This window comes from Macaca fascicularis, chromosome 9 (assembly GCF_037993035.2).
Source record: "Macaca fascicularis isolate 582-1 chromosome 9, T2T-MFA8v1.1".
Taxonomy (NCBI): domain Eukaryota; kingdom Metazoa; phylum Chordata; class Mammalia; order Primates; family Cercopithecidae; genus Macaca; species Macaca fascicularis.
In genome coordinates this window covers 109,008,152-109,030,182 of record NC_088383.1, presented here as the reverse complement: position 1 = coordinate 109,030,182, position 22,031 = coordinate 109,008,152, and the positions used below count along the sequence as shown (strand labels likewise).

General features: G+C 42.8%; 1 protein-coding gene across 4 annotated transcripts in view; it reads left to right on the top strand.

The window, feature by feature from the left end:
- CPN1 (carboxypeptidase N subunit 1) overlaps positions 1–22,031 on the top strand; it is a 40,841-nt gene that overhangs the window by 4,610 nt on the left and 14,200 nt on the right. For all 4 annotated transcript variants that reach the window (XM_005566176.5, XM_005566175.5, XM_065521260.2 and 1 more), the window contains exons 2-6: positions 1,236–1,432; positions 8,297–8,452; positions 12,528–12,710; positions 14,176–14,287; positions 21,120–21,259. In XM_005566176.5, coding sequence (XP_005566233.2) covers positions 1,236–1,432; positions 8,297–8,452; positions 12,528–12,710; positions 14,176–14,287; positions 21,120–21,259 — 788 coding nt within the window. The remainder of the gene's footprint in view (positions 1–1,235; positions 1,433–8,296; positions 8,453–12,527; positions 12,711–14,175; positions 14,288–21,119; positions 21,260–22,031) is intronic.

Here is a 22,031-nt window from a genome sequence, read left to right as displayed (position 1 = left end):
TTCAGACTGGGTGACAGAGAGAGACTCCATCTCAAAAAAAAAAAAAAAAAAAAAAAGAAAGAAAAAGAAAAAAGAAAAGACAAGAAAAGAAAAAAAGAAAAAGGTAAAACCAGGGAAGTCAACAGAGAGCTCTCTCTCATCAAGAAGAACCCAAGATGACTTCACAGAATATCATGTGAACTGGGCCTAGAAGGGTGATGAGAAGGATTTGGAAATGAGAAGATGAAGAGGTACAGAACCAGAAAAGTCATGGAGGCAGGAAAATGTTGAGTGGAAGAGAAATCATTTGGCAAGAGCTTTTCTCCTACCTCTTGAAAGAGGGCAAGAATGATTTTCTTTAGGTGATCCCAGAAACTTTCAGATCTTCAATACTTACCTCAAGCTGAACAGTTAATATGGCCCAAGAGAAGACTAAGGCATGAGACATAGCAGGTGCCTTCCTATTCTGTGCCTCCAGACTTGGCCTGCTTGGATTTGAAGGAGTGATTTTAGTTTTCCCATATTGCAGTGGGGAGAATGGAGAAAAAGCTCAGTCCTGCCCACAGTCCTATTCTTTGTGGTAGGTGGGGTGGGAGGGAGTGGGGAAACCCCCTGCCAGCCCACTGAATCTTAGATCCATCTCTGCGAGGCTGGTCACCTCTGCTCACCTGCTGTGTTCTTGTTCAGATGGAGTAAGAAACTTTTCAAGTGCCAAGAAAATTAAGTTTTCAACTGGGATCATTAGCAGCTGTTATGCTAAAACCTAGAGTACTCCATGAGAGCAGGTTCTGGGGAAACATCCTCATCCTGAAAGGTTCGTCTCTAAGAAGCACATGCTACTGTAAATGGCACTGTAAGTGCCACGTGGGCTTGGGCCTCCATAGAGCCATTAGCTAGACAACCTCAGACAAGTTGCTTAATCTCTCTCATCCTTATTACCCTCACCCTGAGGCTATTAATGCCCACTTTACAGGTTTTCTGTGAATTTTAGCAGTATCGAACATAACTGTCTAGTACACTATGGGGATTCAAGAAATGGCACTCATTATTATCCCTGGCATGAATTTTTGTAGTTTTCATAACTGTAATTGGTTAGGAAGGGGCTCAGGGATTATTGCAAAAGACCCAATGAAAACATGAGATTTTCTTTCATTCATTACTGAAAAAGAGAAAAAAGGTCTTCGTGCAAGGTTACGCGTCAATGGCACTTCCAAGCTTCCCCCATCTTTTCTCTTCCTTGCATTTTTTCCTTGCAGTGGAACCGGAGGTCAAGTACGTGGGGAACATGCATGGCAACGAAGCGCTGGGTCGTGAGCTGATGCTGCAGCTGTCAGAGTTTCTGTGCGAGGAGTTCCGGAACAGGAACCAGCGCATTGTCCGACTCATCCAGGACACGCGCATTCACATCCTGCCATCCATGAACCCCGACGGCTACGAGGTGGCTGCTGCTCAGGTACGAGGTCCAAGGGAGATGCCGGGGAGAGATCAAGGCCTTCTTAGGAAATAAAGGCCAGTGGACAAGATTCCCTCTCTGTCCCACTGTAAATGTCACAAATGTTAAAAGTAAAAGATTAAATGGTCAAGAGAAAAAATCTATCAGAAATATAAGAAAGGATGAAGAGGTGGGTTCAGTCCTACAGCACCTCAGTCAATAAACGTGGGCTCTCTCTGAGCCTGCATTCCCTCAACACCTTTCCAGATGACCTCAGGGTTTTATTGTGAGGATTAATGTGGCAATATCTGTGACAACACTTTGTAACCTGGAAAATACTCAACAGATGTGGAGGGATATTGCAAAACAAAGCTCCTTTCCTGAACTTTTAGCTTCAAACCCTAAACACCTTTCTTCCTTCCACACTATATTTCCATTTGCATTTGTGGAGAAAATAACAAGGACAACAGGCTTTCCCCAGAATTGGGGGTTAGGGGGCTAATTCTAGATTCTTCATACTGTATTATATTTCCTTTTTTTTTTTTTTTTTTTTTTTTTTTTTTTTTTTTTTTTTGAGACGGAGTCTCACTCTGTCACCCAGGCTGGAGTGCAGTGGCTGGATCTCAGCTCACTGCAAGCTCCGCCTCCCGGGTTCCGGCCATTCTCCTGCCTCAGCCTCCCGAGTAGCTGGGACTACAGGCGCCCGCGACCTCGCCCGGCTAGCTTTTTGTATTTTTTCAGTAGAGACGGTGTTTCACCGTGTTAGCCAGGATGGTCTCGATCTCCTGACCTTGTGATCCGCCCGTCTCGGCCTCCCAAAGTGCTGGGATTACAGGCTTGAGCCACCGCGCCCAGCCACTGTATTATATTTCCATAGAGTTGTCTCCTCTACTAGTATAGTATTTAACCTATTGATTCTATATTTTAGAGTTATATTTGCAGTGGGACCAATAAGAAAAAATGTCTAAGGACTTTTTTTTTTTTTTTTGAGATGGAGTCTTGCTTTGTTGCCCAGGCTGGAGTGCAGTGGTGCGATCTTGGCTCACTGCAACTTCTGCCTCCCAGGTTCAAGCAATTCTCCTGCCTCAGCCCTCGAGTAGCTGGGTCTATGGGCATGCGCCACCATGCCCAGCTAATTTTTTGTATTTTTAGTAGAGATGGGATTTCGCCAGGTTGTCAGGCTAGTCTCAAACTCCTGGTCTCAGGTGATCCACCTGCCTCAGCCTCCCAAAGTGCTGGGATTACAGGTATGAGCCACTGTGCCTGGCAGGACTTTTTACTTTATTTTCCAACATAAATTCAAAATGTCAGTGTGCCTAACATTTGTCTTATTATTAACATCTTAAGTGTTTCAGACCGATGTGCTTAACTTTAAATCAATGTGCCTGAATCAAGTGTTTCAGACCAATATGCCTAACATTAAATCTTTTGTGGCCGTGCATCAGAATCACAGGTGAAGATTTTGAAATACAGATTCCCAGGTCCCATCCCAGACCTACTGAGTTAGTATTGTCAAGGGTGAGGTCAAGCATCCATCTGCTTTATGCAATGGAGATGTTCCTTTAAAAGCTGTGTTTAAAAGGCAGGGTTTTTGGCCGGGCGCGGTGGTTCACGCCTGTAATCCCAGCACTTTGGGAGGCCAAGGTGGGTGGATCACCTGAGGTTGGGAGTTCGAGATCAGCCTGACCAACATGGAGAAACCCTGTCTCTACTAAAAATACAAAAAATTAGCTGGGCGTGATGGCACATGCCTGTAATTCCACCTACTCAGGAGGCTGAGGCAGGAGAATTTCTTGAACCCAGGAGGCAGAGGTTGTGGTGAGCCATGATTGTGCCATTGCACTCCAGCCTGGGCAACAAGAGCGAAACTCTGTCTCAAAAAATTAAAATTAAATTAAATTTAAAAGGCGGGATTTTCTTGGGGGGAGAGTACGTTAAAGCATATTTTAAACTGACTTGAGGATAGGGCTGGGGGGTAAGTAGAGACAGAGAGCGCGATAGAGCCAGGACGTTGAACCAAACACAAACTTGACTCTTGCAGTCTCACCACTTCCTGTTGAAATTACTCAACAAATGAAGAAAGATAACTTTCTTTCATCGCTGGAAATCAGGGTGGTGCCCACTACTCTTCCTCAAGACCTGAGTTCCCAAAGAGCAGAAAAATTGGAAAGAGGTGTGGGAGGGAATTCCAGCCTAGCTGATTTCCTTCTATTAGCCCTTTCCTGTGTTGCAGTGGGGAGAGTGGAGAACCAGCTCAGTCCTGCTCACATCCATTGCAGGAGGTGGGGTGGGAGGGAGTGGGGAAAACCCCTGCCAGTCCACTGAATCTTAGAGCCATTTCTGGGAAGCTGGTTACCTCTGCTCACCTGCTGTGTTCTTGTTCAGAGGGAGTAGATCTTGAACCTGAACCCGAGAGGACCCATCAGGTTCTCAGACTCTCAGAGATATCTGCCATACCCAGAGGCAAGCTGTCTGCGCGGCTACACAGAGAAGAACTTCCTGGCCACCAGACTTTAAAGCCATGTGTAGGTGGCCAGAATAATGCCTCCCACCAAAGATGTTCACGTCCTAATCCTCAGAACCTATGAATATGTTATGTTACTGGGCAAGGAGGAATTAAGGTTGCAGATAGAACTAAGGTTGCTTATTAGTTGACCTTAAAATAACCTGGAGTATTGTGGGGGGATGGGGCCCAGTGTCATCAATGACAAGGATCCTTTAAATGTAGAAGAGGGAGACCAAGGTCACAGTCAGAGAGAGATCTGAAGATGTTATGCAGCTGGCTTTAAAGATGGAAGATCCTTGGCCGGGCGCTATGGCTCATGCCTATAATCCCAGCACTTTGGGAGGCTGAGGCAGGCAGATCACCTGAGGTTGGGAGTTTGAGACCAGCCTGACCAACATGGAGAAACCCCGTCTCTAATAAAAATACAAAATTAGCCGGGCATGGTGATGCATGCCTGTAATCCCAGCTACTCGGGAGGCTGAGGCAGGAGAATCACTTGAACCCAGGAGGTGGAGGTTGCGGTGAGCCAAGATCATGCCATTGCACTCCAGCCTGGAAAACAAGAGCAAAACTCTGTCTCAAAAAAAAAAAAAAAAAAAAAAGTGGAAGACCCTAGGAATGTGAATGGTCTCTAGAAGCTAGAGAAGTCAGGGAACAGATTCCCCTAGTCCCATGAAGGAACGTAGCCCACTGACACCTTGCTTTTAGGGCTGTGAGACTTGTTTTAGTCTTCTGACATCCAAAACTATGAGACAATACACTCGTGCTGATAAAACCACTAACTTTGTGGTAATTTGTTACAGCAGTAATAGGAAACACAACACTAACCATGTTTATGAAACCTTCTGTTAGGGGAAGCCCTTTCCTGCCAACCTAACTATTGACCAGTGTGCAGGGAAATCAGTGGATAACGCTCATAGCTGTTTATGCTGACGGTCAAGAGCTGCCTTGATATAAATAAGCAAGCAGTGACAAGCCCCTGGAAGCATAAAGAAAATCATATGTCACAGAAGTGTACACCAAAAGCAAAGATCCGATAAATGTTTTCCATTGGAACAGAACTGATGTAGGAAACTTACAGGAACTTCAGAACAATTATGTTTTCAATGGGATCTAAGAATGAAATCCAAGCAGGGTGCCATGAAAAGAGGAGAAATCTGAGAATAATACTGAATTCTTAGAAAAAAATGTAATCTGCCGCATTTTATTGCTTAGAAAAGGGGAAATATGAGAGCGGCAGTTCATCTGTGAGATTCTAGCTTCCTGGCATCCACTCATTCCCTTCCAGGAACAGCCTACAATTTGGGCTCCACCTTCTCAGTCTACAGGGACCCACTTGGCACTATTTCCCTTCTCCAATGCCACACAAAACATTAAATGGAATTTTAATTTTGAATGAGCCTTGTAACATATCTCTATTCTATCGCTCTATGTATTTAGTTATTTATGTGTATGTCCATCTCCCCATGTGTACTATGAACTCCTAGAAGGCTAGACTACAATGTCTCACTTGTCTCTTTCCCCAGTGTCTATCTGAGAGCTCTGGATAGAGAAGGACTTAAGTAAATGTTGGTTGACTAAATAGATGACCTAATGAGTGAGTGAATACATAAGCAAATAAATGATAAACCTGAAATATGGACAGAGAATGAAGGGATCCACAAAGTTGATATTGTTCAGAAGAAAGATAAACAAGGATCCTAAATTTTTTGAAAGGGGGAGAAGTGAGTTTCTCTAGTGTAACCACTTTGAAAAACAGTTGAACAGTTTCTCAAAAAATTAAACATAAGGCCGTAGTGGCTGATGTCTGTAATCCCAGCACTTTGGGAGGTAGGTGGATCACTTGAGCCCAGAAGTTCGAGACCAGCCTAGGCAACATGGCAAAACCCCATCTTTACAAATAAGTTAAAATTAGCCAGGTGTTGTGGCTCATGCCTGTAAGTACCAGCTACCAGGAGGCTGAGGTGTGAGGATCACCTGAGCCCAGGAGGTTGAGGCTGCAGTGAGCCATAATCATGCCATTACACTCCAGCCTGGGCAACAGAGCGAGACCCTGTCTCAAAAAACAAACAAACAAACAAAAAACAGTTAAGCATGGACTTACCTTATGACTTGGCAGTTCTACTTACAGATATCTACCCAGAGGAAATGAAAACATACATCCACACAAAGACTTGTGCATGGATGTTCAAAGCAGCATTATAAACAATAGCCAAAAGGTGAAAACAACTCAAATATCCATGAATCTCCCCCTACCACCCTTTGCCAAAATTCGCATTCACCTGAAATCTGTGACTCTGACCTTATTTGGCAATACATAGTCATCCTTCAGTATCCGTAGGTGATTGGTTCCAGGGCCCCCCACCAATACCAAAATCCTCAGATGCTCAGGTCCCTTATATAAAATGGCATAGTATTTGCACATAACTTATGCACATCCTCCTATATACTTTAAATCATCCCTAGATTACTTATGTTACCCAGTACAATGTAAATGCTATGTAAACAGTTGTTATAATGTACTGTTTAAGGAATAATGACAAGAAAAAAGTATGTACATGTTCAGTACAGATGCAACCATTATAGGCCTAACTACATTTTCAATCAGAGGTTGGTTGAGTCCACAGATGTGGAACCCATGGATATGGAGGGGCTACTGAGGGTCTTTACGGATACAATTAAGTTAAGATGGGGTCACATAAGATCAGGATGGACTCTAAATCCAGCATACCTGGTGTCCTTGTAAGAAGAAAGAAATTTGTGAATAGAGATGTGGACACACTGGGGAGGAGGCCATGTAAAGATGAAAGCAGAAATTAGAATGATGGATCTACGAGCCAAGGAATGCCAAGGACTGCCTCCGGCCACCACAAGCTGGAAGAAGCAAAGAAGGGGACCAGAGAGTGTGCTGTCCCTCTAGTTGACTTGATTACAACTTCTAGCCTCCAGAGAATAAATTGGAGAATAAATTGCTGTTGTTATAAGCCACCTAGTTTGTGGTGATTGTTATGGCAGCCCTAGGAAACTAATACAGTTTCCTAATACTAATAGTATTAAACTAATACTCATACTGGTGAATGGATAAACAAAATGTGATAAATCCACGTAATGGAACTATGCAACAATAGAAAGAAATGAAGTACTGATACATGCTACAACATAGATGAACCTCACAAACATTATGTCCAGTGGGGGGGAAAACCCACAAAAGAACAGATAATGTATGACCCACTTATGTGATCTGTCCAGAAGAGGCAAGTCTAAGGAGACAGAAAGTTATTAACTAGGTCTGGGGTGAAAATGATAAATGGGAATGAGGTGTCTATTTAGTGTCACAGAAATGTTCTAAAATCAGATTGCAATGACGGTTATACAACTCTGTAAACATACTAAAATTCATTGAATTGTACATTTAAAATGAGTGAATTTTATAGTATATGAATTATATCTCAATAAAGCTGTTCATAAAACATTGGGATTCCCATGATCCTGAAACACCCTACTCTTACTAGAACTTCTCTTGAGATATGTACCTCTTACCTGTGATCTACAGGGAACTTGAAGCACACCACTGTGACTTTGGATAAGTTAAAGATGAAAATGATTCATCTTCCTGTGATGGGGGCTAAGGGAAAAAAAATGTTACATCATTTGATGAAGCTAATATCTAAGAACTATACAATGTTCTTCAAATATAGGATTCATGACTGCATGCGGTAGCTCTAGCCTGTAATCTCAGCACTTTGTTTGTTTGGTTTGTTTTTTTAGACAGAGCCTTGCACTGTCACCCAGACTCTAGTACAGTGGCGTGTTCTTGGCCCACTGCAACCTCCATTTCCTGGGTTCAAGTGATTCTCATGCCTCAGCCTCCCGAGTAGCTGGGACTACAGGCATGTGCCACCACACCCAGCTAATTTTTGTATTTTTTAGTAGAGATGGGGTTTCACCATTTGGGCCAGGCTGATCTTGAACTCCTGACCTCAAGTGATCCACCTGCCTCCGCCTCCCAAAGTGTTGAGATTACAGGCGTGAGCCACTGCACCTGGCCTCTCAGCACTTTGGAAGGGTGAGGTGGGTAGATCACTTGAGCCCAGGAGTTTGATACCAGCCTGGGCAACCAGCCTCATCTCTACCAAAAAAAGAAAAGAATAAAGAACAATTAGTGGGTGTGATGGCATATGCTTGTTATCCCAGCTACTCAGGAGACTGAGATGGGAGGATTGTTTGAGCCTAGTAGGTAGAGGTTGCAGTGAGCCAAGATTGTACTACTGCACTCCAGCCTGGGCAACAGAGTGAGAACCTGTCTCCAAAAAAATAAGTTAGAAAATATAGGATTCAATCTGAAACCTTCATTTTTCATCTTTTCATTTTCTCCTTAGGGCCCAAACAAGCATGGGTATCTAGTTGGCAGGAACAATGCAAATGGAGTGGACCTGAACCGTAACTTCCCTGATCTCAATACCTATATCTACTACAATGAGAAGTATGGAGGCCCCAACCACCACCTGCCCCTTCCAGACAACTGGAAAAGTCAGGTAGGAGATGAAATTTGCAAACAAAGCAGGTAAATCAGCATCTGGAATTTCTTGCAGAAAGACTGCTAAGCCATCTTTATATCAACTAAACAAGCAAGAATTAAGCATCAACTCAACTCAGTGTTAACCCATCTAAATCAATAATATCTATTTCTTCTGTGTCTTTGTATTTTTCTCCCTCAGCATAGAGCCCTCCATGGAGCACACACTCACTAAATGATTTCTTTTTCTTTTTCTTTTTTTTTTTTTCAGATGGAGTCTCGCTCTGTCGCCCAAGCTGGAGTGCAATGGTGCGATCTCAGCTCACTGCAACCTCCGCTTCCTGGGTTCAAGCGATTCTCCTGCCTCAGCCTCCTGAGTAGCTGGGATTAAAGGTGCACACCACCACGCCCAGCTAATTTTTGTATTTTTAGTAGAGACGGGGTTTCACCATGTTGGCCAGGCTGGTCTTGAACTCCTGACTTTGTGATCTGCCCAGCTGGCCTCCCAAAGTGTTGGGATTACAGGCGTGAGCCACCATGCCTGGTTAAATATTTGACATTAGTGGTGATTGTGGTGAAGGATATGAAAGCAGTATCATTTTGTTGCATGGTTCTTAACAGTTTTCCAAAATTATTTCACAGCCAGTTTCAGCTGATCATGACATCATGTGAAATGCACCAAGCAGTGTTATCCATCTCTATTTTATAGCTATTACACTGAGAAAATAATTTACATTCTCGCAGGTAATGATTGATGGAATCAGGATGAAGACGCAGGCCTTCTGATTCTTATTCCAACATTCTTTCTACTACGCTAGAACGTGGACAGAATCATTCTATAGAGAAGTCTGTCTTACATGTGATAAGCTGTATGCTTACCAACAATTAGCTATAGAAAGAGGTTCAGGCTGGGTGTGGTGTCTCACGCCTGTAATCCCAGCACTTTGGGAAGCTGAGATGGGAGGACTGCTTGAGGCCAGGAGTTTGAGACCAGCCTGGGCAACATAGTGAGGCCCCATCTCTACAAAAGAAAAATACAAAATTTAGCTGGGTGTAGTGACACATGTCATAGACTTAGCTATTTGGGAGGATCCCTTGAACCCAGGAGTTAAAGAGTTCAAGGTTACAGTGAACTATTGTCCTGCCTGCTCTAGCCTGGGCGACAGAGCAACAGACCCTGTCTGCCCAAAAAAAAAAAAAAAAAAAAAAAAAGGTTCAGGGAATCTAACCTTTAGTTTTTTCTTTTCCCTTTTTTTTCTTTTTCTTTCTTTCTTTCTTTCTTTCTTTTTTTTTTTTCTTTTTTTTTTTTTTTGAGACAGAGTCTTGCTTTTTTACCCAGGCTGGAGTGCAGTGGCACAATCTTGGCTCACTACCACCTCCGCCTCCCAGGTTCAAGCGATTCTCCTGCCTCAGCCTCCTGAGTAGCTGGGATTACAGGCACATGCCACCACGCCCAGCTAATTTTTGTATTTTTAATAGAGACAGGGTTTTACCATGTTGGTCAGGCTGTTCTCGAACTCCTGGCCTTGTGATCCGCCCGCCTCAGCCTCCCAAAGTGCTGGGATTACAGGCATGAGCCACTGTACCTGGCCCCTTTTCCCTTTCTATATGACCCTTGACTACCTTATCATTACTATACCCTCCCTGATTTCCCTTCCTCTTCCAATCGGAGGATCCCATTCAATATTCCTAGGCCTCATTCTCCAAGAGGCCTGTAATGGAAGTCGTTGGTAACATGAGTGGTTTCACCCTGCTGGTGGGCCTGCTTCTGAAAATAACTAGGCATCCTCTGAGCATCAACTGCCACCCCTGGTGATCACGCTGTGTGGGAGAGTTTGAAATGTTCTATTTGTGAATGTCTAAACTTAGAGACTGGGGAAAGAAAAGGAAAGCAGGTGTAAGCCTTTTAATTGGGAGTTTCCCAAATGGAATATTCTGGGATTTTTTTCTCCCTTGAAAATGAAGCAAAAGCCACGCTGACATGTTAGATTTCAAACAGCAACTATCCTCTTGGTTCAAGTAAATAGTAAATAAAAAGTAACTTTGTAAGGCTGGGCACAGTGGGTCACACCCTGTAATCCCAGCACTTTGGGAGGCAGAAGCAGACGAATCAGCTGAGATCAAGAGTTCAAGACCAGCCTGGCTAACATGGTGAAACCCTATCCTACTAAAAATACAAAAATTAGCCGGGTGTGGTGGTGGGTGCCTGTAATCCCAGCTACTTGGGAGGCTGAGGCAGGAGAATCGCTTGAACCCAGATAGCGGAGGTTGCAGATAGCATCACTCCACTCCAACGTGGGCGACAAAGCGAGACTGTCTCAAAAAAAAAACCAAAACCAAAAAGCAAAGAACTTTGTGTTAGTCAGCATATCCAACCAGAAGAATGTTCTGATGTATTAAACTTGTTTCTCTAAATAAAATAAGGTAATTGAATCAATGATAACTAGGCTCCCACTCAATCCTCTGTCTAAATTTTAGGAGAAGCAGCAATGAGGTTTCCCTGGCTCTAGACGGAACAGCCTTGAGGAAGAGGAACAGTGAGAAGCTGGCCTTGTTCTGATAGAGGCTTAGGACACAAAGACAGAACTGCCCCAGAGGGTCTGAGCCCTGGTCACAGACCAAGACTGGTGCCCTCGCACTTATATCCATTCTGATTGAGACTCAACCCTATTTATCCAGTCCCCCTGGGATGGAAAAGATGGAACCTTTAGAGCTGACCGTGGTCCAGGAGGAGCCATTAATACAGTAACACTACATAATCTCTAAGCTTGTTTATCCTGAGAGGAGGAAAAATGCTGCAGACTAAATTATTTATTTATGCCGCAGTCCAAGTGGATTCAAGGCTTTCTTTGGCATACTATCACTCACTAGCAATATAATATGCAAGAGACGGGGTGGAATTTCACTGCTTAGCCAAGACTGGCCCATCTGACAGTATGTCTAACCCATGAAATTTGGATATGACCACAGGAGTGTGTTCTACATGTCAACATTACAGCAGGGAAGGAGGAGGTTAAAAACCATCACTGTAAACTAGCGTTTTTCAGATTGATTTATTGGAGTCCTAAATTTCTGCTAAGATGACTTAGAAGTCACTGGAGCAGTGGTAAAATGGGAAACCCTTTTCTAGGGTCCAGAGAGAGGCCAAGCTGGGGCTCCGAGCTCTCCAATCATGGTATCTCTTCATACAGAACTTCTCTTTTTTGGGTGGGAATGGTGGCTTACACCTGTAATCCCAACACTTTGGGAGGCAGAGATGGGCAGATTGCTTGAGGAGTTCAAGACCAGCCTCGGTAACATGGCAAAACCCCATCTCTACAGAAAATACAAAAATTAGCCAGGTGTGTTGTTGCATGCCTGTAGTCCCAGCTACTAGGGAGGCTGAGGTAGGAGCATCGCTGGAGTCCGGGAGATGGAGGCTGCAGTGAACTGAGACTGCACCACTGCACTCCAGTCTGGGTGACAGAGTGAGACCCTGTCTCAAAAAACAAACAAAAAACAAACAAAAAAAACCCTCTGTCTCTCTCCCTTTCTTTCTCTCTCAACAGACTATTTTTTTAGGATAGTTTTAGGTTCACAGCAAAATTGAGCAAAAAGTACAGAGTTCCCATATACTCCCTGCCCCACTCCACCCACCCCACCATCAGCGTCCTACCCCAGAGGGGTGTGTTTATCACAGTCAGTCATGAACCTACCTTGACTCATTATGAGCGCTCTGAGTCCTTAGTTAGGTTACTGCTCTCTTGGTGTTGTGCACTCTCTGGGTTTCAACAAAGGTATGATGATATACAGCCACCATTATGGTATCATACAGAATAGTTTCCTTGCCCTAAATGCTCTCTGTTTACCTATTTTGTATATTGGGATTCCACATAAGATTTCATTTTGAAAAAAGTTCTACACACTCCATTGTTGAAACCATCATTCCAAAGGTCGACATTTCCCCATCTCCACTTTTCATATCCGTCAGGATGCTCACTGTTTCATTCAGACATTTGATCTCCTCAGGCCACTTCCTGGCAGACTTACTCTAACCGCCGTTTGTTTGGTAGCCTCAGTTGCCCCTTCACCGCCAACCTCTCGCCTCCTCCCAGGTGGAACCCGAGACCCGGGCGGTGATCCGGTGGATGCACTCCTTCAACTTTGTTCTTTCAGCCAATCTCCACGGAGGGGCGGTGGTGGCCAATTACCCGTATGACAAGTCCTTTGAGCACTGGGTCCGAGGGGTCCGCCGCACCGCCAACACCCCCACGCCTGACGACAAGCTTTTCCAGAAGGTATGTGGAGCGACAGCTTGTCCTGCCAGGGGAACTTGGGGCTCAGAAGATGAGCTTAAGGTCAGTAACAGACCCCTTTTCGGTGCGAGACCACAGAAAATAATTGAAAATACCGCTTGCTTGTGAGGTGCTTACAGTCTAGTAAATGACATTTGGTTTTGAATAATAAGCCATAGATTCATAAAAAAGTAAATACAAAGAAAGCTTTAAAGTAATTACCACGATGCAGAAAATACTTAGGCTAATGATGAGCAAGAAATATGCCCGAAGACTAATAGCACAAGTGTCATTAAATGTGAATTTTGGGGGGTCTAAAGTAGAATTTTATGATAATATATCCATATTAATGAAAAATAGACTGTGATGGTATTAGGTGGGGCCTTAAAAAAAGAAAAATAGACTACATGAAAAAAGTTTAAAAAACAGTTCAAAACAATAGAATAAAATCAATGTTAACATTAATTTTATATTAATATATAAAATGGTATAATATAATAAATTTGTAATTATTGGCCTGGTGCGGTGACTCACGCCTGTAATCCCAGCACTTTGGGAGGCCGAGGCGGACGGATTGCCTGAGGTCAGGAGTTCGAGACCAGCCTGCCCAACATGGTGAAACCCCGTCTCTACTAAAAATATAAAAATTAGCCAGGCACGGTGACAGGTGCCTGTAATCCCAGCTACTTGGGACGCTGAGACAGGAGAATCACTTGAACCCGGGAGGTGGAGGTTGTGGTGAGCCAAGATTGCACCACTGCACTCCAGCCTGGACAACAAGAGTGAAACTCCATCTCAAAAAAAAAAAAAAAAAAGTACTAATATATTAATATATATCTATATAATATAAATGAACATTAATGATATTAAGTATTAATCATTAATGAACTACATGGTGAATAGCACATTGTTTTTTTCTCCATTGATCTCACTTTGTCCACTGTATAGTAAATAGTAATGAAGGAGAATTGTAGAGTTCAAATATATTCCTCTCCCTCCAACACACACCTCTCACCCCCTAAATACACATTACTTTTCCTGGAGAAGTCTTGCCTTACTTACTCCTTGATTTATTTGACAAAATTCGGCTAGAAAATGGCACAAAAACAAGGAATCTTCAATATCATCTAGTGCGACTCCTGACTGCACAAGAGAAAACTCAGCCCCGAGATAGTGACAAAATCAGAATACAGATCTCCTAACTCTAGTCTACCACACATATACTCTCTTAGACACACAGTCACATTCACACACATGCATTCACACATACTCACCTACATACACACACTCATACACACACATATACACACGCTGTCTCTATCCCTGATCCTATTTTCTTTCACTAAAGCAAATAATCCACTGTTTATGTACCCAGCAGGGCTTCTTGGCTTCACCCTAGTTGTGAGTAGGAGCATTGCCATTTGAGTTGGGAATCATCAAGGTCGTTTTCCGCCTGCTTTTCCTCTAGCTGGCCAAGGTCTACTCCTATGCACATGGATGGATGTACCAAGGTTGGAACTGTGGAGATTACTTTCCAGATGGCATCACCAATGGGGCTTCCTGGTATTCTCTCAGCAAGGGTAAGGGGAGTCCTGGGAACTGCTCAAGCTGAAGTGGAATAGTGCTCATTTCTCCTTCTAAATTCCCAGTTTTCCCAGGGAAACAATGGGAATAGCATGGAGTTTTGCACTCAGGTTGAGATCTGGAAAATGGGGAAGTCTCAGGTTGACATTTAGTCATCATCTTGTGATTCTTTAAAACTAAGGTGGGGATGGCTGGGCACAGTGGCTCACGCCTGTTATTCCAGCACTTTGGGAGGCCGAGGCAGGTGGATCACGAGGTCAGGAGATCGAGACCATCCTGGCTAACACGGTGAAACCTGTCTCTACTGAAAATACAAAAGAATTAGCCGGGTGTGGTGGCGGGCGCTTATAGTCCCAGCTACTCAGGAGGCTGAGTCAGGAGAATGGCATGAACCCAGGAGGCAGAGTTTGCAGTGAGCCGAGATTGTGTCACTGCACTCCAGCCTGGTCGACAGAGCGAGACTCCGAGACTCCGTCTCAAAAGACAAAAACAAAAACAAAAAACTAAGGTAGGGCCACCTTTTGGTCCTGTAAAACTGGTGGTTTACACAGTAGATTAGGGCATATAGTCACTTGTGGGATCTGAGAGTAGATTGGGTTGAAACCTGGCTTGCCAATTTACTAGTCATGTGGCTCTGGGATAATTACTTATTCTCTCTGTGCTTTCATTTCCTCATCTGTAATTAAGAATAATAAGGCCAGGCATGGTGACTCATGCCTATAATCCCAGCACCTTGGGAGGCCAAGAAGGGAGAATCTCTTGAGGCCAGTAGTTTGAGACCAGCCTAAGCATCATAGCAAGACCTCATCCCCCTACCAAAAAAAAAAAAAAAAAAAAAAGCCAGGCAGAGTGGTGCACACGTGTAGTCCCAGCTAATGGGGAGGCTGAGGTGGGACGATCACCTGAGCCCAGGAGGTCAAGGCTGCAGTGCATTGAGCCAAGACTACACCACTGTACTCCAGCCTGGACAACAGAGTGAGACTCAAAAAAAAAAAAAAAAAAGAAAGTGAATACTTGCTTCATAATTTTAATATAAGTATTAAATAAAATAATACACATAAGGCATTTAGAAATGCCTGGCTTATAAATGTTGTAATTGTATTTTAAAAAGTAGCACAGATGTATGCCTCACATAGCAACAGATGAGCAGAGGATCTGACCTGGGCACAACCAGTTCCCCTGAGATACGCTCCCTGGACCCTGACTGCCTGGCCCCAGCAAGCAGGGGTTTGACATGGACCCTGGCTATTGATAATGTAGGCTTAAAGAGCAGAAACCTCCACAAGAGACTTCTGTCCCTATCCCCTGGGCCTTCCCCGTGACCAGGGGTCAAGATAGAACCTTTGTTTATGAGCCTTCACTGGATTGAAGGATAGAGAAGAGTCTGGAGCAAGAAGCTGGGTTCTTTTAGGAATCATTCTCTAGCATCTGTCTTTCCCCATCCCCTCAAATCTGACCTGGCCATGGCCCAGGCAGCAGATTGGTGAGAGCTGAGTTAGTGGCTGGTCCTGTGCAGAGTAGAAGAGGTGCAAAACTGAGGAGTTGCCATGTACTGGGAGGGTAGACTGGGGACGAAAACTTGCTTGAATACAAGGCACTGCTGGGCGCAATGGCTCATACCTGTAATCCTAGCACTTTGAGAGGCTGAGGTGGTAGGATGGCTTAAGGTGGGAGTTCGAGGCTACAGTGAGCTATAATCATGATGCTGCACTCCAGCCTGGGCAGCAGAGCAAGACCCTGTCTCTGAAAAATAAATAAATACACACATACATAATTTTACATTTTTTTAAAGTTACTTTCTTTAGTTTGCATTAGGAAAGCAAAATATTTTTTGCCCTCCAAATTGAAAATAACCAATATACTTTTTCAAATTATGCTTGTTCTTTTTTTCTCTCTCTCCTCCCTCTCCCTCTCCATCCTCTGAGACAGCAAGGCCCATGCCTCCACTGAGAATCATTGCCCTAAATTAAGCTGGTACAATTCCAAGGTCATTACATTTATCAAATTGATTCTTCCAACAGTGTGGTCTCTTGATTAGCATATCAGCATGGGCTGGGAACTTATTAGAAATGTACATTTCTAATAAGTTGAACCCCACCTCATACCTACTGAATCAGAAACTCTGGGGGTGAAGCCCAGCAAGCTGTATTTAGCCAGAAGGCTCAGCCTTCTAGGTGATTCTAATGCATGGAGAGAACCAATTTACTTATTTATTTTACTCAAGCATTTTTAAATTTTTATGGATACATGTGAAGTGTATATATTTATGGGGTATATGTGATATTTTAATACAGGCATACAGTGTGTAATAATTACATCAGAGTAAATGAGATGTCCATCCCCTCAAGCATTCATTTCTTTGTGTTACCAACATTCTAATTGTACTCCCTCAGTTATTCAAAAGGTACAGCAAATTACTGCTAATGGTAGTCACCCTTTTGTGCTATCATTCATTCTTTCTATTTTTTGTATCTATTAACCATCCCCATTCTCCCCACCCCCACCATCCTTCCCAGCCTCCGGTAACCATCCTTCCTCTCTATTTTCATGAGTTCAATTATTTAAATGTTTAGCTCCCACGAATGAGAAAGAACGTGCAAAATCTGTTTTTCTGTGCCTGGCTTCATCACTGTTTTTGCAAATGACAGGATCTTATTTTTTTTAATGACTGAATAGTACTCTATCGTGTAACCCTGCCACATTTTCTTTCTCCATTCATCTGCTAATGGACACTTAGCTTGCTTCCAAATCTTGGCTATTGTGAATAGTGCTGCAGCAAACATGGGAGTGCAGTTAACTCTTCAATATACTGATTTTCTTTGTTTTGGGTTTATACTCAGCAGTGGGATTGCTGAATCAACTGGTAGTTCTGTTTTTAGTTTTTTAAGGAACTTCTATACTGTTTGGAGAGAGCCAATTTAATAGGCTATAGTTATTATTCTTCAACTTTCCCCATTCTTTCTGTAACAGCTTGCTTGTACTCATCAGCTTAAAAAGTAAGTGATAATTTTTTTCATCTTTATGTATTTATTTATTTATTTATTTATTTTGAGATGGAGTCTTTCTGTCACCCAGGCTGGAGTGCAGTGGCTCCATCTCGGCTCATTGCAACCTCTGCCTCCCGGTTCAAACAATTCTCCTGCCTCAGCCTCCTGAGTAGCTGGGGCTACAGGGAACCACCACCACACCTGGCTAATTTTTGTCTTTTTAGTAGAGACGGGGCTTCACCACGTTGGTCTGGCTGTTCTCAAACTCCTGACCTCAAGTGATCTGCCCGCCTCAGCCTCCCAAAGTGCTGGGATTACAGGCACCCCGCTTCATTTTTATTGTGGTAAAATATACATAACATAAAATTTACCATTGTAATAATTTTTAAGCATCTGATTCTGTATTATTAGGTACATTTGTAATGTTGTACAGTCACCACCAGCACTCATCTCCAGAACTCTTTTCGGCTTATAAAAGTGAAACTCTATATCCGTTAAACAATAACTACCTTTCCCCTTACCCAGCCCCTGGCAACCACCATTCTACTTTTTGTCTTTATGATTTTGACTGCTCTAAGTAGCTCATATCAGTGGGATCATGCAATATTTGTCTTTTTGTGAATGCCTTATTTCACTTACCATCATGTCCTCAAAGTTCATCCGTGTTATGGTGTTTGTCAGAATTTCCTTACTTTGAAGGCTGAACAATATTCCATTGTATGTTTATACCACATTTTGTTTCTCGTTTATCCACCGATGGACACTTGGGTTGCTTTCACATTTTAGCTATTGTGAATAATGGTGCTACAAACATGGATGTGCACATCTCTCTTTGAGACCCTGATTTCTGTTCTTTTGGATATATAAACCCAGAAGTGGAATTGTTGGACATAAGGTAGTTCTATTTTTAATGTTTTTGAGGAACTGCCATACTGTTTTCTGTAGAAAACACCACCCGTGCACAGGAGTTTCAGTTTCTCCACATCTTCACCAACTCTTACTTTTTTTTTTTTTTTTTTTTTGATAGTAGCCATCCTAATAAGTGCAGGCCGGGCGCGGTGGCTCAAGCCTGTAATCCCAGCACTTTGGGAGGCCGAGACGGGCGGATCACGAGGTCAGGAGATCGAGACCATCCTGGCTAACACCGTGAAACCCCGTCTCTACTAAAAAAAATACAAAAAACTAGCCGGGCGAGGTGGCGGGCGCCTGTAGTCCCAGCTACTCCGGAGGCTGAGGCAGGAGAATGGCGTAAACCCGGGAGGCGGAGCTTGCAGTGAGCTGAGATCCGGCCACTGCACTCCAGCCCGGGCTACAGAGCAAGACTCCGTCTCAAAAAAAAAAAAAAAAAAAAAAAAAAGTGCAAAGTAGTATCTCATGGTAGTTTGATTTGCATTTCTCTAATGATTAGTGATATTGAGCATCTTTTCATGTGCTTATTGGCCATTTGTATACCTTCTTTGGAGAAATGTCTATTCAAATCTTTTGCCCACTTAAAAAATCAAGTTGTTTGGGGTTTTTTTTGTTGTTATTGTTATGTTTTAGGAGTTCTCTATGTATTCTGAATATTAATATCTTATCAGATATATGAATCACAAATATTTTTCCCATTCCATGGTGGCCTTTTTACTCTGTTTACATTGTATTTGTTTGTTTGTTTGATTCTGTCATCACCTGTTTTGTCCTAGAGATACTGTCTTTTGATGAACAAAATTTTTCCATTTTCATGAAGTCTAATCTGTGATTTTTTTTTTCTTTTGTTGCCTGTATCTTTGATTTCATATCCAGGAAATCATTGCCAAATTCAATGTCATGAAGCTTTTGCCCTGTGTATTCTTCTAAGAGTTTTATAGTTTTAGGTCTTACGTTTAGGTCACCAATCCATCTTGAGTTCATTTTTGTATATGGTGTTAGATAAGGCTCCAACTTCATTCTTTTGCATTTGGATATCCAATTTCTCCAGCATCATTTGTTGACATGACTGTCCTTTCCCCATTGAATGGTCTTGGCATTCTGGTCAAAAATCCTTTGACAATATATGTGAGGGTTTCTGGGCTGTCTTCAATTCCATTAATCTATATACCTGCTTTTATACCAGTACCACATTGTTTTGATTACTGTAGCTTTGTAGTAAGTTTCAAAATCAGAAATTGTGAGTCTCTAGCTTTGTTCTTCTTTTTCAAGATTATTTTTACTCTTCTGGGTTGCTTAAAATTCCATATGAATTTTAGGATGGGTTTTCTATTTTTGCAACAAACATCATTTGGATTTTGATAGGGATTGCATTGAATCTGTAGATCACTTTGGGTAGTATAGACATTTTTAAGTGAGTAATTTTTAACCCAAATGAAATTATAATGAAAATAACCATCCTAATAATGAGAAACATATTAAAAAGTAATTGATTCAATTGAATAATGTAGAAGATCGGAACAAGCAATTTTTTTTTTTTTTTTTTTTTTTTTTTTTTTTGAGACGGAGTCTCGCTGTGTCGCCCAGGCTGGAGTGCAGTGGCCGGATCTCAGCTCACTGCAAGCTCTGCCTCCCGGGTTTTTACGCCATTCTCCTGCCTCAGCCTCCCGAGTAGCCGGGACTACAGGCGCCCGCCACCTCGCCCGGCTAGTTTTTTGTATTTTTTAGTAGAGACGGGGTTTCACCGTGTTAGCCAGGATGGTCTCGAACTCCTGACCTCGTGATCCGCCCGTCTCGGCCTCCCAAAGTGCTGGGATTACAGGCTTGAGCCACCGCGCCCGGCGCAAGTATTTTTTAGAAGAAGAAGAAAATGTAGCTGTCTTCTGCTTTTTCAGGAGTCTGTTTTTCTGGGATGGGTATTTTCAGATTAATATTGTATTCTTAGATAGGAGAAGGGATGTGAAAGCAAAATATTAATCTCATTCCTGACCTCCCAGGTCTGAAGAACATTGTAGTTCAAGGAGAAAATCTGTTCTCTTAAAAACAGTCCATGTGCATAGTCAATAGTAAGGCACAGCTAATAAGCAGACTTTGGAAATGATAAAAGGGACAAGAAGTGAAATTCAGTCATGAAATGGAAAAAAACATAAAGGATGAAGATGACAAAAGGGACATTTAAGAAGAGAGGAAACTGCAGAGAGAGATGCATGTGAACTGGAAATTTGGGAAAAATTTTATGGAGGAAAGAAAGAAATAGAGGTCAAGAGGTAGAATAGAAGTTGATGGGCTGGGCGCGGTGGCTCAAGCCTGTAATCCCAGCACTTTGGGAGGCCGAGACGGGCGGATCACGAGGTCAGGAGATCGAGACCATCCTGGCTAACACAGTGAAACCCCGTCTCTACTAAAAATACAAAAACTTAGCCGGGCGAGGTGGCAGGCGCCTGTAGTCCCAGCTACTCGGGAGGCTGAGGCAGGAGAATGGCGTAAACCCGGGAGGCGGAGCTTGTAGTGAGCTGAGATCCGGCCACTGCACTCCAGCCTGGGTGACAGAGCGAGACTCCATCTCAAAAAAAAAAAAAAAAAAAAAAAGAAGTTGATGAAGAAAAGAAAAAAAAGGTAATGAAGGGGGTGCTGGATATTTCCAACACAAAGAAATGATAAATGTTTGGGAGGATGGATATTCTAATTAGCCTGATCTAATCACTGTACAGTTTATTGAAACGTCACTATGCGTGTCCCATGAATATGTACATATTATTAGGTGATGTACATGAATATGCACACATTATTATGTGCCAATGAAATAAATAAAATTAAAAGAGAATTCCCAAATAAATAAAAGCAGAAAATTTTAAAAAGAGAGAGAGAGATGAGATGGGGCATTGAGTGGGAACCTGGTTATGGGAATCTGCCACTGCTCTCTTTCCTTTAGGAATGCAAGACTTTAATTATCTCCATACCAACTGCTTTGAGATCACGCTGGAACTGAGTTGTGACAAGTTTCCCCCGCAAGAGGAGTTACAGCGGGAGTGGCTGGGTAATCGGGAAGCCCTAATCCAGTTCCTGGAACAGGTAAAACCTCATTTGTTAACTCTCATGTTTGCAAAAAGAGAAGTGCTTCTCAATGGCAGACAAGGTGTTTCACAGGTTCAGGTCTGACTTTTGCTCTGACTCAGTCCAATAGATCTGGGCTGCTTCTTCCAATGAGATTTATTCATTCAACATTACTGAGCAGCTGAACACAGTGGTTCGCACCTGTAATCCCAGCAGTGTGGGAAGCCGAGATGGGAGGATCACTTGAGCTCAGAAGTTTGAGACCAGCCGGGGCAACATAGCTAGACCCCATGTCTACTAAAAAAAAAAAAAATTAGCCAAGCATGGTGGCATGCTTCTGTAGACCCGGCTTCACAGGAGGATGAGGTGGGAGGATCGCTTGTCTTGTGCCGGGAGGTCAAGGTTGCAGTGAGCTGTGATCATGCCATTGTACTCCAGCCTGGGCAGCAGAGCAAGATCCTTCTCAAAAAAATTATCAAGCACAACTATTTGTCAGAAACTGTACTATACGCTGTGAATTATGAATAAATAAGCAAATATCCCTGCCCATATGGAACTTACCTTCTAGTGAGGAGAGACAGGCAGTAAACAATAAGTTGTATAACATGTTAAAAAAGAAATGCTATGAAGAAAGTCTTTCAGGGGAAGTGATATTTAAACAAAAATTTCAAGGAGGTGAGGGAGAGAAACATGCAGATATCGAGGGGATAAAAGGGTTCCTTGAAATGGACACAACTGCAAATACAAAACCCACAAAAAGAATATGAAAAGTGCTTGGCATCACTAATCA